Source organism: Asterias rubens, chromosome 4 (genome assembly GCF_902459465.1).
Source record: "Asterias rubens chromosome 4, eAstRub1.3, whole genome shotgun sequence".
NCBI classification, from domain to species: Eukaryota; Metazoa; Echinodermata; class Asteroidea; order Forcipulatida; family Asteriidae; genus Asterias; species Asterias rubens.
The window spans coordinates 17056363-17074194 of NC_047065.1; the positions used below are offsets into that span (position 1 = coordinate 17056363).

General features: G+C 38.7%; 1 protein-coding gene across 1 annotated transcript; it reads right to left on the reverse strand.

Moving 5' to 3' along the window:
* Positions 1-504: 504 nt before the first annotated feature.
* LOC117289520 (mitofusin-1-like) lies at positions 505-16065 on the reverse strand. The gene is made up of 17 exons (XM_033770665.1): positions 16042-16065; positions 14526-14677; positions 12043-12160; positions 10055-10223; positions 9619-9737; positions 9108-9216; positions 8702-8809; positions 7180-7315; positions 6719-6783; positions 6147-6268; positions 5276-5405; positions 4495-4593; positions 3845-3944; positions 3281-3489; positions 2106-2341; positions 1620-1754; positions 505-1320 (listed from the first exon to the last, which is right to left on the reverse strand). The coding sequence occupies exons 2-17, from the start codon at positions 14668-14670 to the stop codon at positions 1161-1163; spliced, it is 2160 nt and encodes a 719-aa protein (XP_033626556.1). The 5' UTR covers positions 14671-14677; positions 16042-16065; the 3' UTR covers positions 505-1160.
* Between the last annotated feature and the right edge of the window lie 1767 nt (positions 16066-17832).

Here is a 17832-nt window from a genome sequence, read left to right on the forward strand (position 1 = left end):
GTTATATTCATTCATACCCAAACCATTTATTAAAGACTGGAACACATTACCATCACGGACAATAAGACTTTTGAAGGAGCCGTTATAATCCACCTCTAAAGCAAATTGAAACTACGGCGCAACAAAAGTGACAAAACGCCTATTGATTTGTGCAGGGCGAATCGCGTATAACCCCGGAAGTGATAAAAATACTATTTATAGCGCCCTCACGCGGTCAAAAATAAGGCGCATTCACTCCTGCCCTGATCATTGACGCCAATGTTCTTGACAAGGTTCAAGATTTGTGACCCCTAAACGTGATTATTTACTCTAATATCGTACATTAGGGTCGTCAATGTTGGCTGAATTTCTTCGACAAAAATTCACGACTTTTGCCCCATCTCGCTTGACCAGAGTTACAGAACAACCGATATGAGCAGAGGCTGCTTGGAAAATAGACTACATTTTCAGTACGGAAAAACTAACCTTGTTTGTAAAAATAATGTATCCCACATTTATTTGTGTTAAGTTTTTCGGCTGTATTTATGTAACAAGGGATAGAAAGGTCTATCCCCTCCTCTTTTCGGCTGGGTTTGTGCACCCGATTCTTACTTGTTTCCCAGAAGTGTTTACTTTTTAAGAAGAAAAACAGCATTATTTATGATTTTGAAAACAACTTCAAGAAAAATTGATATATTGCTATCGAAGAACTTTGTAGTTAGATATTAACCTGTTATAAACTGTATTTATTTGTTAACAATAAATCAAACATTTTGTCACAACATGTTCGGGTGTCGTCCCCTCCTCTTTTTCGCTCAGTTGAGCAACACAGGATAGCAACATCTATCCCGTCCTCTAATCGAATTTGTACACAAAAATTCTTACCTTGTTATTTTGAAGAAAACGACACATTAACAAACTTTGAAAACACCTTCAAGAAAAGTTGCTACATATTACCTCAAAAAGTGAACAAAACCAAAATTTGTGGTTGAAAATGATCATGTTTGTAGCACTTGGCACTGTATGCTATGGGAGTTTATAAAGTGGGGTGCACTTAGAAGTAACCGGCCAAGAGTGTCCCCACTCGCCCGCCAATAATTGTCTTGCAGTTTTACAGTACAAGCAATTTAACTGCGATCGTGGGAAAGGTGAAACATTTCCCGCTTTGAACCATCCGTTAATCAATCTATCTCTGTCATATACATGGACTTGTTTTCATGTTCGTTGTCTGGGGACAAAAACTGTTTTACAGCCTTGATGGTCCTAGTTAAACTGCTTGCCTTTAAAAGGAATTGTTCGTTAAAATCGGACAGATTCTTTTCGGTCTTCCGCATCTCCTCTCTGGAAAGGTAACAAAAAAGAAAAGCATGCAGTCAGTGTGGTTAACAACGTCGGTCAATGTAATCCAAAAAAGACAATAAAACTATACGACAAAATAATAATAACAGTTACCGAGTAGTAAATTCCACTGACGTCGTCCAGGCCTAGTCAAGATGCCACCTCGCGATTACATTCTCTAACAGTGAACTCAAATGCATTCAATAATAACCTTAATAAATTAGTTCATGACTAGATTACTTGAAATCACGAAAAGTTTACTGCAATATTCGTAATGATAAAATATAAAACGTCTGTCTTACTGTATTTTCTCCACTTTCTCCGACAGTATTCCCATTTGGCTGATCTCATCGATCAACACACTCTTATGATGCTTCAGTCTTCTTTCGATGATATTCAAACTGTCCAGATATGGCTGAACTGTGTCACGTCTGAACCTGAGTAAGAAATACAAAAACCGGTTGTCTTACTTTCTTTCGTTCTTTCTTTCATATTTCTTTCTTTTTTTCTTTTTTTTCTAGCCTATCACAACTATAGATGGAAATGGAAGCCTCTTTATTAATCGTCTATTCAATTCTATCTTGAGCTGTCTGTTGACAAAAAAACAATTCCCCCATAATGTTCTTACAATCTCATCACATCTTGTTGTATTAAGAATGGACGCAAAGTAATGACCCGAACACAGTGATAGACTTTCCCGCATTATTTTGAACTTTTGCCTCGGATTTGGGCGCAGAAACTCCAAAAGATGTCAACAGAAAGCTTTAATCGAAACTGCCAAAGTATACCTTTCCATGACGCCTGGGCATTTTTTCTGAAAATCGTCTAGCTTACTCTCCATGAACCTAGCAGCATTATCGGCAGACTTTTGACGGAGTTCGTTCTCCAGGCGATTCTTGTTCCAGTCTAGCCCACTTTTGATACCATACCCACACAACGCAACGCCACTGACGACCACTGCAGCTCCTCCGGCCGTAACTGCAGTAGCTACCCCGCCTGCAACTGTTGCCGCTGCACCCAAACCCTGTTTATCATGAATGGTATAGAAGCACAGGACATTCAATCATTCTTTACACTATGGTTATAAATAATATACCTGGTCAAAATCTACCAGGATTTGGCCCACATTCAGAGACCTGACCCATAATATTGGTCAGTCTGACCCAGAAATTGAACTTTAACCCAAACATTTCAAGACAGATTCCGAGTCTTCTGACTGAAAAATAGTTTGGACCCACGGAAACCGGATAAATTCTGCCCGGGAGCTTTGAGAGTGTAGCTCAGGTTTGGAAGACACAAAGTAGCAACGTTACATTATAGCTGTGTACACATAACTTGTTAAAATTTACCCAATTGATGTTGTTTCATAAGTACCCCCCAAAAACAGAATACAAATCACAGCCTAAAGAGTTAAAATGGAACTAAGTTTTGCCAATACAATTGCATTGGTGTAAATATGAACACCCAGAGTTTATTTTGGATTCTCTCCTGTGCATCTATGTGAAAACACCCATGGTGTCAACACCCCAGTTTCTACAGGTTTTTTATTTAGTTTTTAACTATTCTCTTAACGGACGGGGGGCATTATATAGCTTCAATATGAATGTTTTGAGATGATTTTGTATTTCACAGCCCGAACAAAAGTGAAAGGCAGGACTTTTTGAGACGCTGTTGGCAGCAGAATCACCACGTTAATCCATTCTTCTTGGAAATGTGCGCATGCTCAGAGCGACGTAAATAGTTGAAATTTACCTGGTGTAAAGTCTGCTGCCACCTAGCGTTTCAAAGTCTCACATTGCAACTAAAAGGAGAGTGTGCCTTTATTATTGGTCATTACGCGGAAAGGACCGCAAAGGAAACGTTTTGAAACTCTTCTAAACCTTTTAAATAAAGGGACCAAAAATACAACAATCACCAAGGGCATAATGGGGTTTTTCTATAAGAGAAACTTGTGTCCACCTACCGTTATCACTGGTCCATATCTTGCACTCCAAGTTAAAGGTGCGCTGCTTAAAAACTTTCTTGAAACCCCAAACCATTGGTCCACGGACCCAACGCTGATACCCCGACCAGAAACCTCGGCGACGTCGCTGTAGTCTATTTCCACTTTTCTGTGTCCACCCTCCACATTTCTAATCACATTTATGTCTGGAAACGACTCCTGGAACAATTCTATGATAAATAATATACAAAGGAGGGGAAATGCTGATTCAATTTTGTGATGTACCGATTTTCCAACATAGATAGATGTATAAGAAGAAACCCTCATTTGTGTGTGGAAAAATAGCAATTAAGTCTCTATAAGTCAACAGTTTGTAACACCCAAAAGATCTGTAGGCCCTTTTTAAAACCCCACTCCATGTGGGTGTTTAATTACCTATAATTATATGTTTGTTTGTTGGGGTGTTTGCTTGTTTGTTTGTTTGTTGTTCTTTTGTTTGTTGGATTTTTTTGTTGATTTATTTTGGGAGTTTTCATATCAGACCAACAAATAATGTGATCTAATTTGAGCCCAGGGCAAACCTACCTTCTACACAAGCCTTTAACTCGTCTTGCTCAAGTTTAATGACTGATTTCAAAGTCTTCTCCATATCATCGGTTCGTTTAAGCGCTACACTTTGTAGTTTCTGCAAAAACAATTAAACACGTTTTTATCAAAAACGACTGTGGAGAGTCTGATGATTTCTAATAGAAAGGCCTGATTTATAAAACTGACGAAAAGATCAAGTCTCTACCCTCGGGTCAGTACGATGTAAAATGCCACTGTATTTAAAGGCACTGGACATTTATATTGGTAATTACTCCAAATAATTATTGGCATAAAACTTTACTTGGTTACGAGTAATAGAGAGCTGTCAAAACATTGTGAGAAACGGCTCCCTCTGAAGTAACGTAGTTTTCGAAAAAGAATAGTTGTCCACGAATTTGATTTTGAGCTCTAGAAATCAAGCATCTGAAGGCACACAACTTCGTGTGACAAGGGTGTTTTTCCTTTCATTATTATCTCGCAACTTCGACGACCAATTGAGCTCAAATCTATACCGTGTTTGTTATTTTATGCATATGTTGAGATACACCAAGTGAGAGAATTGTCATTGACACTTGTCCAGTGTGTTTAATACCCTCATAGGAGCAATTTTACCAGAAGTTTAAAAGCCCAAACGCTCATGTATTTACCTTTTGAAAGCAAGTGCAATCATTCTCGTCTAAATCATTCACGCCATCAGTCATGCCTCTTTTGATGTCTTCTTTTGCGTCTTCAAAGTCCTTCTTGGACTGTGAATGAGAACATTTACAAGTAGACTTCTTTTATATGACACCTCACCAAAACACAATCCCCTCTCTGAGGTAAATGAAGAGCTTTACCATTTGCTGAGTCGTGCGCAGAGAGTACACGAGGCACGTTTCCATTGTTGGGCATCGGAGATGCCTGGTAATAAGGTCTTTTAGAGTCTGTAGCTAAACACAATGGATCTTATGCATTGGCCGCCTACTTCGGCGTCCTTTTTAGACCGATCAATTATATTAGGCTCCGCCCACGGCGCACGTGTGTGAGCTAGTAGAACACGTGAGCCTATCCAACGCCTTTCTGCATAACACTGCCGCGCACGCCAAGCATGGGGCGGAGCTTAATGGACTGGTATATTGAAGCGTGCACTGCGCATGACTGTCACCCAATATAAGCTCTTTTGACAAAATATGTTATTATGTAATTAAATTGTTATTATCATTATCATTGTCATGTTCGTTGTCATTGTCATTTCCACTTCCATTGTCAATACCATTGTCATTGTAATTGCCGTTGTCAATGTCTTTACCATTTCCATTGTCAATACAATTGTCATTGTCATTGCCGTTGTCAATGTCTTTGCCATTTCTATTGTCATTGTCATTGTCATTGTCATTGTCATTATTTACAGCCGTCGTCGTAGCCGTCAATTCGCGTCCAAATTCAAACCTTTTCTTGAACAATCCTTGTAGTAGACAAATTCACAAACAGAAGTGTCCCGTCGACAAAACGAGCCGTTTTGACGGAAAGGTTGTGGATTTCTGTCTCAAGTGATTGAAGTTGAACCTTTTTCTCTCCCCTTCAAAAAAAAACCCATAAATAAGTTATCGATAAATTAAAAATCTTCTGATGGTATCACAGCGTTATTTCTTTAACCAAGAGTTTATATCTGGTAAAGAAATGCATAATCGTCACACATGTCAATAACCAATAATAACTATTTGGCGAAGACAAGATAAAATAATATAGAAAGACCTATATTTTGTCTTGAATCATAATTTCCACTTGTCCAAGGAGAAGTGGGAAGCGGTCACTTCACTGGCCATTTCTTGCAAAGGCATCCTTGCCCTAATAATAACAGTTGAAGTCACCTGACTCATTATTTGTTATTTTTTTGATATTGTATATTTATCAATTTTTCATAGTTCTTTAATTTCACTACACTACTTGGAAACACCGTATAACAAAATGACTAAATTCACGTCGTGTTTTTCTATGAAGGGAAAGTTGCATGGTTGGAAATAGAATAGCTTTCATTTATATTATTCGATAATAAAACTTTTTCAATATAATGAACTACAATAATTGTTCGATATACAAACGTTAATTATTTGATATACCAACTTATATTATTCGATAAACCAACTTATGTTTTTCGATATACCAACTTATATTTGTCGATATATGAACTTATTTGTCGATATATCAACTGATATTATTCGATATAGCAACTTTTATTTGTCAATATACCAACTTATATTTTTCGATATACCAACTTATACTTGTCGATATACCAACTGACATTATTCGGTATACTAACTTGCTTTTCTGCAGTTCCGCTATCATTATTTTCCGAAGGCTTTCGGCGTTTTCTACAATTCGTAACCCTTCTTCATAATGACCTTTGAACTTCGTTTCGATGGCTGATGTTGAAACAAACTCCTGTTAAAGGAAAGGTATACGTTTGTTAATCATTCCTTAATTAATGGTTATAAAAACTTACTTGGTCGCTAAGTACAGCAGTGTCGATCGGGGAGCAATCGGGGGTTAGAGATTATGTTACAAGTTTCCTCCTGCTGTTAGCACCGGTCCTTATTTTGCACCCAAAGTATAGAATATGTACAAATACAACAATCGTTATCCCCAACAACTGAAATCTGAGAAACGTAACTGTTAAGTATCTCAAAAACGGGCCCCTGAATTGAGCTGTTCACATAAGCTGGTTTTAATGCATATCATTAACTTCATTTGCATAAGATTAAAACAATCAAACGGTTCCAAAAAAAACAGTATACTTCCTCTTTAAGCCATCGACAAAGTATTGTTGCAGGATAACTAATGTGTCTTAGCAGTTGTTCGCAGTCTGATGAGACGAAGGTGATGACGGCCTACCTTAAATGTGTCCTCAAAGCGGTGAAACTCCTCCTGCCTTTTTTGCCAATCCTCCGGAAGTGACCCTGACAAGAAAAACACAGGCAAAATTGCACAAAATGTACTGCTGCAAGAAAGAAGCAACTCCACTCAATGGAACCATGAAGTGTAGGTTGGGTAAAAACAGAGCATCTCTGAACAGAGAGTCATGACACATTTTGTTCCTCGATGTTTTCTCTAAAGTGCACTGCTCTTTGGAAGTCAAAGTCATTGATAACCTGGGCTGGACCATTCCATGTCAGAGGGGGTATAAAGGTCACAGAAATGTAGGTTTTTTTAAAAGTTTTTTTGAGGGGCTGAATAATGTTCACTCATTCTTTGTACGACGCACAATATTGTACAGACATTTACCGACCTGTATACCGAGATCTAACCTTCTGATAAAGTGAAGCCATTATATGTTTTGCGTAGCAGGTTAATACCTTTGTTTGTTTTCAAGATTTCAACGGGTGAAGTGAAGAATATCCTCTTTGCTGCTTGCTCGTTGGTTTCAACTACTTTAAGCTGCTGTCTAAGTAGTTCAGTAGCTCGTTCTGTGTGTTGTCCAAGCACCTCTTCCTGTGGTAATTACTCAAAAAGGTTATGACCATAAAACCTTTCTTGATTACGAGTAATTGGGAGAGGTTGAGTATACGACTATGTGAGAAACAGCTCCCTCTGAAGTGGCGTTGTTTTCGAGAAAGAAGTAATTTTCCACGAGTTTGATTTCGAGACCTCAGATTTAGAATTTGAGGTCTCGAAACCAAGCATCTGAAAGTGTGTGCTTCATTAATATCTCGCAATATATCTTTATTAGTTTATCTAATATCTTTCATGTGTATCTCGCAACTTCGATGACCGATTGAGCTCAAATTTTTACCGGTTTGTTATTTTATGCATATGTAAAGATACAGCAACTGTGAAGACTAGTCTTTGTCTTTGACAATTACCAATAGTGTCCAGTGTCGTTAACGTGTATATCATTCGTCAAAGTAACCATAAGAACGGAAAGGGTTATAATCATGTACAATTAAAACAAATTTCATGTATACAATTAAAACAGAATAAATGTTAGCCTCCGGTAAAGACTCTGCTAGGGTCGAAACGTCAGGTGCATTATTTTCGTCGGCTCGGTTATTTAAGGTAATTGGTGTAATTTATATGGATTTAATGAAACTGCTTTTTGTGTTAATGGTGGACTTCAAAGTAAGTCTTAAACCCATTGGACACTTTCGGAACAGAAAGAAGAAAAACAAGTTCACATATTTACAATTAACTTACAGGGTTTAGAGAAGGTAATGGTGAAAGACTTCTCTTGAAATATTATTCCATTAAATGCTTTACTTTTTGAGAAAACATTTAAACATTTATAAATTCTCGATATCGAGAATTAGGGATTTATTTACACGGCGAAACGTGCGTCAAAGTTGAGATATAATAATGAAAGAAAAACCCATGTCACACGAAGTTGTGTGCTTTCAGATGCTTCGGGACCTCAAAATCTATTTCGTAGGTCTCGAAATCAAATTCGTTGAAAAACTCTCCTTTCTCGAAAACTATATCACTTCAGAGGGAGCCAGTTCTCACAATGTGTTATACTATCAACCTCTCCCCATTACTTACTACCAAGTAAGGTTTGCTAATAATTATTTTGAGTAATACCTATAGTGTCCACTGTCTTTAAGCAGGAATGAAGAGGAGGTCGTTATTAGACTTAGGTAACACTTTACTACTATACCACAAAGGCATTTATACAGCGCTCTTACACACAACAAAATGTAAAACAGAGCTTTACAAAGAAAACAGTGCATTACTTTCCGATTCACTACAAAAGAGTTGGGGATTACCCTGGCGGCCTTACACTTTCGTATTATACTACAGTATCTGTGTACAGAGGAAGAGTCCTATATATAGGGCTAGGGATTACCCATGAATAATTATGACCAATGTTTTCTGAAGGCTTACCTGTACGGTTTTGCTCATTGCCACTTGAGCTTGGTCCCACCATGTAAATACTATCAGAACGGTTGGTTTAGAAATATACTTCGCAACTCTCTTGAAGAAATCTTGGGCCTTTAGATAAAAGAGGAGGGAAAACTTAAGATGATATAAGAAGTTGTACGTTGTGGTTGTAGTTATAATCAATTTTATGGTAATAACGTGTGAGTTGGTTTCCTTCGTGCGATTAAAAAAAGGTGCGTGTGACCATCAAAGATGGCGGTCACAATGACGTCATGCATGCAGTGCATCTGGATGGATTTTCTTTTTTTACTGGAGCGCCCGTGAGCATGTTTTATGGATGGGCGCAATACTAATTGTCATTATTATTTATTATTGTTTATCTTCTTAACTTTGTCCCATACATACTTACTGCTTCATTGAGTGAACTTATTGAATTTACAACAAAGATGTAGATGTCGGCATCTTCACAGTACTTAGTCACTTGCTTATCGGTGGCCGATGTGGTGCACGTACCTGGGCTGGAAGCAATAGTTCAATCCCACGAAACATTATGTTTTTGCTTTTAGAGTTAAACAGAATAAAATGATTTCGTCAATGTATTAATGCTGAGTTTGTTGACAACATTATAAACTAAAAATCGTTAAAATTGCTATATAGTTGCTGAAAACGGGAAAAACTGCATTGTCAAAAGGAGGTACCAACCAAATCCCTGGCCGCAGCATTCACGAACGAGCACCATCCCTTTATGAAACGATTATCACAAAGAGCTATTGACAGTAGTCCATACATTTTTGTGTACAAAATGACAGTTCTAATGCTAATTAGGTCGACCATTCAGCACCGAGTATTCAAGTTTGCTTGACGATGAAAACAAAGTCCGTGTCAGGTCCGGGAGGGTTGTTTAAAAATTGCATAATTACCAGTCAATAAGCACCAACTCATTGTGAAGTAATTTGCACTTGTCTTTTGGCCAGTAGACTGTGGTCTCGTGGCAATTCACTCTGCCCGTGTCCAGTACGTTAGTCCTCTTTCCAACTTCCTAGCGGGAAAAAAGGTTAGCTCAATGACAAGTCAAGCAATATTTTTGTCAAAGACCAGTCTTCTCACTTGGTGTATCTCAACATATATAACAAACCTGGGAAAATTTGAACTCAGCGTCCACTGCCTTTAAACATGACTTAGTATGCAGTGTTTGAAGCTTTGCAATGTGTGGAAAATAAGAGTAACTATTAATATAAATATGAATAGTAAACTTGCGGGTACAACCACGAGTAACCGCAAGTTTACTATTCATATAAATTATATTTATATTTGTAATTACTCTTATGACTTAGTATGATATTATCGGACTCGTACTTCCATGGTTATTGGTGCCACGAAGCCATCCATATCAACTTGAGCTTCCGCATCTGGATAGTCTGTTCCCTCTACCACGATGAAACCAGCCGTTGTTTCACCAAATTGGCTCGGCACGACGTTGTCCCGCAGCAGAGCATTGATAACCGCCGATTTACCACTGCTTGTCCTGCATAATGAAAGATAAAATCAATATTATGTACAGGGACACGCTGCCTTGGATCTTGCGAGTTGGTCTAAGCATTTGAAATCATTTGTTATAAAATGCATGTTGGTTAGAAAGATATTTTAAAAGTAGAATATAATGTTCCACACAATCATATTATGCCTCGAAAATACACGGTTTTCCCTTTAATTTGCGGACTATAATTTTATGGAGTTGAATAAGAGCTTGTTCCAGATAGGAATATGGAAAATTTGATTTATTTTGGGTACATGGGTCATTCCATGTCAGACCAACGCACTTTTTTACCTCATGTCCTCCGATTTTGATAAAAATCGCTGTGATTGAAGGTCCTTATGAGCAATGAATGCACACACATTTTTAGCCCTATCGGACTTACCTTGTGGTCAGGGCAGAAACCACTAAAATCTGACATAGGGTAAAATACCAACTTCTTTGGTAAAAATAATGTCCTTGGCCTAACCATGTCAATTCTCATCATATGCAAATTTGGTATCAAAATGACGAAAGTTGCATGCTCAAATCAATTTGTTTGTAAAAAAATAAATTTTCTGAAATGTAGGTCACTATAATCTTTAATATGTTATCATGACCTTTGACCCAATTTATAAAACAATGCATCATTCCAAAAATCAACGAAATAAAAATCACTTGATAGGGCATGTCTTCCTCTATCAGAATCAACCAAGAAACAACTGGGCTCTTCAAAATTTACAATTTTGTTAGGTTACAAATTAGTCAATTTATATACTTTACATAATAAATTCACCAACAAAACTCACTCTTCTGTTTCTAAAATTACTAAAAGTGATTTTTTTTCTTGTTGAGGGCTGATATGGTTTAACCAGATTCAGAATTAAAATTATCAGCAGTGACGCACAAATTGAATACCTTGGATGGGCTGGGATCAATCCCCTAGACCCCCCCCCCTTTCGGGTGCACCACTGTGATTATTAGTGATCCCAGTTATAAGAGATTACATCAAAGCTGTCTGCCTTTCTTCAGAAGATCAAAAACTTATGCAGTCTTGCTTTAATGAATGAATCTTGAACAACAAATAAACGCAAAATGACTTTCTGAGAAATCCTCAAAAACAATTTGTTCACCATGCTGCAACTCTGACTACAGGACCCATGTTAATAGAGCAGTTTTAGTAACTTTGGAAAGTTTTTTTGTGTGGATTTATAAAGTAAAGTATCCCAATTTACTAATTTGTAACCTACCAACTTTACAAAAAATAATAAGTCTTAAAGTTGTAAATTTTGAAGAGCCCAGTTGTTTATTAGTGGATTCTGATAGAGGATGACATGCTATATCAAGTGATTTTCTTTTCGTTGATTTTTGGAATGATGCATTATTTCAAAAATTGGGTCAATGGTAACATGTTAAAGATCACAGTGACTTTTACAAAAATAGTCATAAAGTTGTAAATTTTGAAAAGCCCAACTGTTTCTTAGTGGATTCTAATAGAGGAAGACATGGTCTATCAAGTGATTTTTATTTCGTTGGTTTTGGAATGACACATTATTTCAAAAACTGGGTCAAAGGTCACGATAACATACAGTGACCAACATTTCAGAAAATTTATTTTTTACAAAAGAATTGGTTTGAGCATGCAATTTTTATCATTTTGACACAAAATTTTGACACCACATGGTAAGTCGGATCGAGCTAAAAATTTGTGTGCATTCATTGCTCATTAAGGGCCTACAAGCACAGCAATTTTTATGAAAATCGGAAAACATGAGGTAAAAAAGTGTGTTGGTCTGACACCCACAAACGAAAGCAAAAAACAATGACTTACATTCCAAAGAAGACAGCTTTCATCTTGCCCCGACCGATGATACCACAGATACGTTTTATTTTGTCTCTTAGCTCTTTCAGTTTCTTTTTATGTTCTGTAAAACAATTTCTTGGGAAATCTGCCATGGAAAAGAAAGACGTAGTGTATTAAATGGGTCAAATCATTGAACCTATCGTGCGGTAGTACGAATGGGTACTGCCACTGTTGTGGCTGAGCGGTTATTAGCACCATGGAGGAAGGAAGAGAAGGAGCTCGAAGGACCCGCAAAACCGCAGAGTAACAAAAGAATACCCTGACAATGCACTTGTCTGACCAGTGGAAAAAGATAGGAGACCTCCAGCTGGACGGCCGATTAACGAGCGGGATTAGATCTCTTTGTACAGAACCCGTGGTACCGCCTCTCTGCACCGTTGCCTTCGTGTAAATTTGAATCATTGGAGACAAGAATTGTGAATACACACGTTTTCAGTTACCGTTTGTGGTGTTTACATGGAAATATCATAGCATATTTTTACATTTTTTGCAAGTTTCTTGTCACTAGCGGTGGTTCAAAATGTGGGAACTACTAGCACACGAGGGTGGTTGGTATTCAATTGTGTTTTTCGATTTGGTGGGCGAAAGTGTCTGCAAATTTTATCAGGTCTCAAAAAAGTTGTTTTTTCTTTATTATAGCCATACGACATACGACACCAAAGTTGAGTGAAGAACCAAGTGCGCACGCGCAAACTCACATACGCGCCAGGGGGTGGATTTCACAAAGGTAGTCCTAACTTAGGACTAGTCCTAGGCAATGCTAAGAGATAGGACCAGTCCTAAGTTAGGATGAGTTACTGGTCCTAACTTAGGAAAGCACACAACTGCGTGTGGAAAGTTTTTTTTTATATCGCAACTTCGACGACCAATATTGAGCTCAAATTTTCACAGGTTTGTTATTTTACGCATAAGTTGAGATAAACCAAGTGAGAAGACTTGTCTTGGACAAATTTATCAATAGTGTCAAGTGTCTAGGAGTATTTAGGATAGTAAGGGCGATATACAAGCCTTTCCATGGGACCGAGGCTGCACTAGTCCGTGTGAGCAACGATATTCTCTCTGCAATGGACAATGGTAACCTTACAGCACTAGTCCTGCTAGACTTGAGTGCTGCTTTTTGACACTGTTGATCATAACATCCTTCTCTCTCGGCTCCAGAATCACCTTGGCATAGAGGACACAGCCCTAGCATGGTGCAAATCGTATCTCCACAATAGAACTCAGCATGTATGTATTGGCACTGCGATATCCGACCCTGTTGTTTTGAACTACTCTGTGCCACAGGGGTCGGTACTCGGCCCGCAGTGGTTTACGCTGTACACTTTACCGATTCGTGACATCATCCTCAAATTTAATCTGAATTACCATGTGTACGCAGACGACACTCAGCTATACATCACGTTTAAATCTTCTCAAGAAAACGCCAATGCATCTATTGCAAGACTTGAGAAATGCATCCAAGAGATTCGACGTTGGACACAACAAAACTTCCTGAAGTTAAATGATGATAAGACAGAGTTCCTTTTATTTGGGTCACGTCAACAGTTAACTAAGGTTTCAGTGCCATACATCTCCATCGGTGATGCTCGGATAGCTCCCTCGCTAAAAGCTCGGAACTTGGGGGTTATTTTTGATTCATCGATGACACTTCAGCCACACATCAACAATATTGTTCGTTTATCATCATATCACATCAGGAATATAGGTAAGATTCGCAAGTACTTGGATAAAAGTGCCACTGAAAAGGTCATTCACGCATTTGTTACTTCTCGTCTTGACAACGGCAATGCTCTTCTATACAGTCTACCTAACAACCAGATTTCCCGACTTCAACGGCTCCAAAATACTGCTGCCCGCATTGTGACACTGTCTAGAAAATCCTGTTCTATCACCCCCATTCTGAAACAACTACACTGGCTCCCTATCTCTCAACGAATCATCTTCAAGCTGATGCTCATTGTCCACAAAGCTCTAAATGGCAAGGCTCCCCACTATATTTCTGAACTGCTTCAAGTTTACACTCCATCAAGGAATCTTCGATCAAGTTCCATGCTTCTCCTCATTGAACCCAAGTCTCGACACTCATGGGGTGACAGGTCTTTTTCTTCAGCCGCGCCACGCATCTGGAACTCTCTACCACTTAATCTTCGATCTTGTGTTTGTACCGCAAAATTCAAGTCTCTTCTCAAAACTTATCTTATGTCACAGGTTTTCAATGACTAATTTTGTTGTGTCTGTTTTTCTTTGTGTTTTGTTTTTGTTTTTGTTTTGGTTTTACTGCGCCTTGAACACCCAGCAGGGTGGATATGTGCGCATTACAAGTCTTATTATTATTATTTATTATTATTATACATACGGTCTGTCCTTTATCCGATCCATCGCACTTCGTTTTGTTGATACACACACTGTCATGTACCCCTGGGTCTGGGCCTATACATTCATTTACTTACCGTGATCTGCAACAATTTCAAGCATACTTTGAACAAAACTCATGTCCTTTTCATAGATCTTCTTCATTGATTCCTTAGCCACGGCAAATTGACGAATACGTTTGGCAGAGTCGCTCTCTTCAGAAGTTCCATCGAAGGTTGCCATCTTGATGCTTTCAAGTGGGAAATGTTTACACTTTAGGTTGGAAATAACAACATACAATAGCGTGCAACTTATCAAAATAAGTAAAATTGTACTTGTAGTACGTTTATTTACGTTCACTAGAGCAAGGTTCACCAGATTCTCAGGTGCACGGGTAATAACCTACTGACGCCTAGACTTGACTCGAGTCCCACATCGCCAGAAAACTATTGTTTGTTGATGCTCTAAATTCCCCAGAAGCTTAGTGTTCCGCACCATTCTCGGAACCACGTTATTTTTGACGGCGGCGAGCGCGCACTAAACTGGTTGTTGGCTATGTTGGCGCGATATGCTTACGCGGGACCTCTCACACGAGCCAACGGGACTTGAATCAAGTCTAACTTAAGCCTGTAATGGGAGCTGCAGGGGAAAACCGGAAATTTAGTTCCGCAGTCTACATCATGTTTATGTTTTTCGTAATGCCAGACAGAATGTTTCAGAAAGAGGAACTCTGTGCATTTAAAACTCACTGTTATTTCCACCTATCAAATCATAATAACCTTGGTTAAGCAACTTCAATCAGTATACCCAAATCACCACATCGAATTGGCAGTTGGAAGTGAAAATGGCCGGCCTTTCCTTAATATAATATTATTCCATCTTACCTTTAATTAATCTACTTATTGTTTTGTTTTTAGTTGTTTCTCATTTTGTTGTGTCAGTGTGCAAAAGAGATCCATGTGTTAAACATTATCACCCCCACGCCCCCCCCCCCCACCCCAACACACACAATAAATTAAATTTTATACCATTTACTAGGGGAATTGCTTGCTAAACCGTAACCAACATTTATTTTATGTGTGGCCACATTCGGGGACTCATTGTGTAAGCTGTGTTTTCCCCGCATTGTGAAACCTGGTTTTCCCCAGCTTACACAATCGTCTGTGAATGTTCAGAACATCAATCAACACGCATAATGAAACGAATATTATACAAATATTGACTGCTTCGAGTGCTATGGTTAAAACTATGACTCCCGAGGTGATTCCCGGATTGTTCTATTTTCCCCTATTTTCTGTGAATGTTCACATCATGGATTGTAGTAGACCCTACTTTGTACCATGGGAAACCGTCACAACTGAACATCAATCAACACGCATAATGAAACGAATATTATACAAATATTGACTGCTTCGAGTGCTATGGTTAAAACTATTACTCCCGAGGTGATTCCCGGATTGTTCTATTTTCCCGAGGCGAAGCCGAGGGGAAATAGAACGGCTCCGGTGATCACCGAGGGAGTCATAGTTTTAACCATTGCACGAGTAAAAGCAGCCAAGATTTGTTTTGTAACACCCCAAACATTTCTAAATACTGTACTATTAAGTTACAGACCTGAATGCTACAATCCACAGACGACGCGAATACAGATTGCGAAAACTTTTACTGTGCTGCATGTAGTGTCATGTACATGTGTAATCAGAAATGGTTAAAGACTATTAATTTATCATCCTCGTACACGCAACGGACGTCTGGGTATTGCACGCCGTGTGCTAGTCTTTCGGACTAGCGCACGGTAAACCGATGCACTATCACACGGCCGTGGTCTAGCAAAACTAAGACATATCATGTGACGCGCTCTAAACCAATGAAAAGACAGAAAATTGGTAAGGGGTGTTATAAAAACTTATATAGCGCCGTTATAAAGGCGCTGTTGTACAGAAACAACCAACTTCACAAGCAATGCAATTCAACATCACGTAATATTTAGAAAATGTTACAGGTAACAAAAAAAATTCTTTATGCAGACGATTTGTTAAACTGTTCTTTCCAAGTACATTCAACGAACCCAACTGTCATTCAAATGAATAAGCAATAATAATTGAACATTTTTCAGAAAAGAAACTTGCTTTGTACTAAGCTTTTCATTGTAGCTACGATGTGGGTATGGGTATCGTGCAGTGAAAAATACTATGCTTTCATATGTGGAGTGTCATTCATCGAAGCTAACCCCAGAGTTACCAGGCACTCCCACTACTACAGCTGGACACGTACTTCTCTTGCCCAGTTTCTTTGATGACAGAATTCAAACATCATGTAAAGAGCACACTTCCATGGTTAGAGATAGACTAAACAAGGCAAAGGCACGGGCCAAAGATTTAGATGGTGGAGGAGAGAGGTACCGTTTTGTTCCTGCATGGGGGGCATCCAATGGGTGACAACACTTGCTATGAGATTACTATCTACTCTGCATACGCTTTTCAAAGACCAACTCGCCCGATCCAAGACAACGTGTTCCTTTAAGAAGCTTACCAATTTTTGAAACAAAAAAACCTCAATGGACAACTATGGAAATACTAAAAATGGAACTTAATATTATGTATCCCCGGTGCAAATTTAACATCTATTATATATCGTTGCGGTACCGGCTGCCAAAACATAGGATTCGAACTGCCTCTAGCTACCGGGCAATCTCGGTAAGGTCGTGGGTTCGAATCCCACCCGAGTAATCTACATGTGGTATTTTTTGACAGGACTCGGGACTGAGTATACAGTGCTAACTAACACACATCTGTGTATGGGTAAAAAAATATTAATACACATGCACGTCGGCCACCAAACACCTAAAATATCCCTCATTACACGGGTACACGACACCAACATAATCGTGCATGTTGTAATGGGAAAGTTATTTTTCTCGTTCAGTGGCTTTGTACCATACACAATCAGACATCCTCTACGGGTAAATCTGTGCACGTTATATTGGTGACACAGCGCCAAAATAACCCCCATTAAGTTGGTACACTGTGCTACTGATGCGCCACAGTCGGGAGACAAATTTGTGCACATCACAATGGACAAGTTATATTAAAAGATCCACGCTTTGTACCGTACAAGTGAGGACCTTTTCTATCTGGTGATTATACACACGTTGCATGGTTACGTATCGTCTGAAATGTTAGACATTACGCGGGTACAGTGAACGAGAAATGCACCACGTTTGGGAGACACAATTGTGCACATCACCGTGGAAAAGTCATTTTCGCAATTAGCACACTTTGTAACGTCCATATGGGGACCTTTTTTGGATACACGATGTCGGCGGTTTAGTGCACATCCTAATGGAAAAGTTATTTTTCTCAGTCTGTGGATAAAGTCTTCATTTAAATGGTTCAAAGTGTACGA

Bases quoted from the DNA above. Each gene is read 5' to 3' on its own strand.
- LOC117289520 (XM_033770665.1), bottom strand. From the start codon at position 14,670: ATGGCAACCTTCGATGGAACTTCTGAAGAGAGCGACTCTGCCAAACGT. The intron at 10,224-12,042 runs GTAAGTCATTGT...TTCATTATGCAG, and splicing joins AAAGCTGTCTTCTTTGGAAT to GACAAGCAGTGGTAAATCGG. The intron at 2,342-3,280 runs GTAGGTGGACAC...CATGATAAACAG, and splicing joins GATATGGACCAGTGATAACG to GGTTTGGGTGCAGCGGCAAC.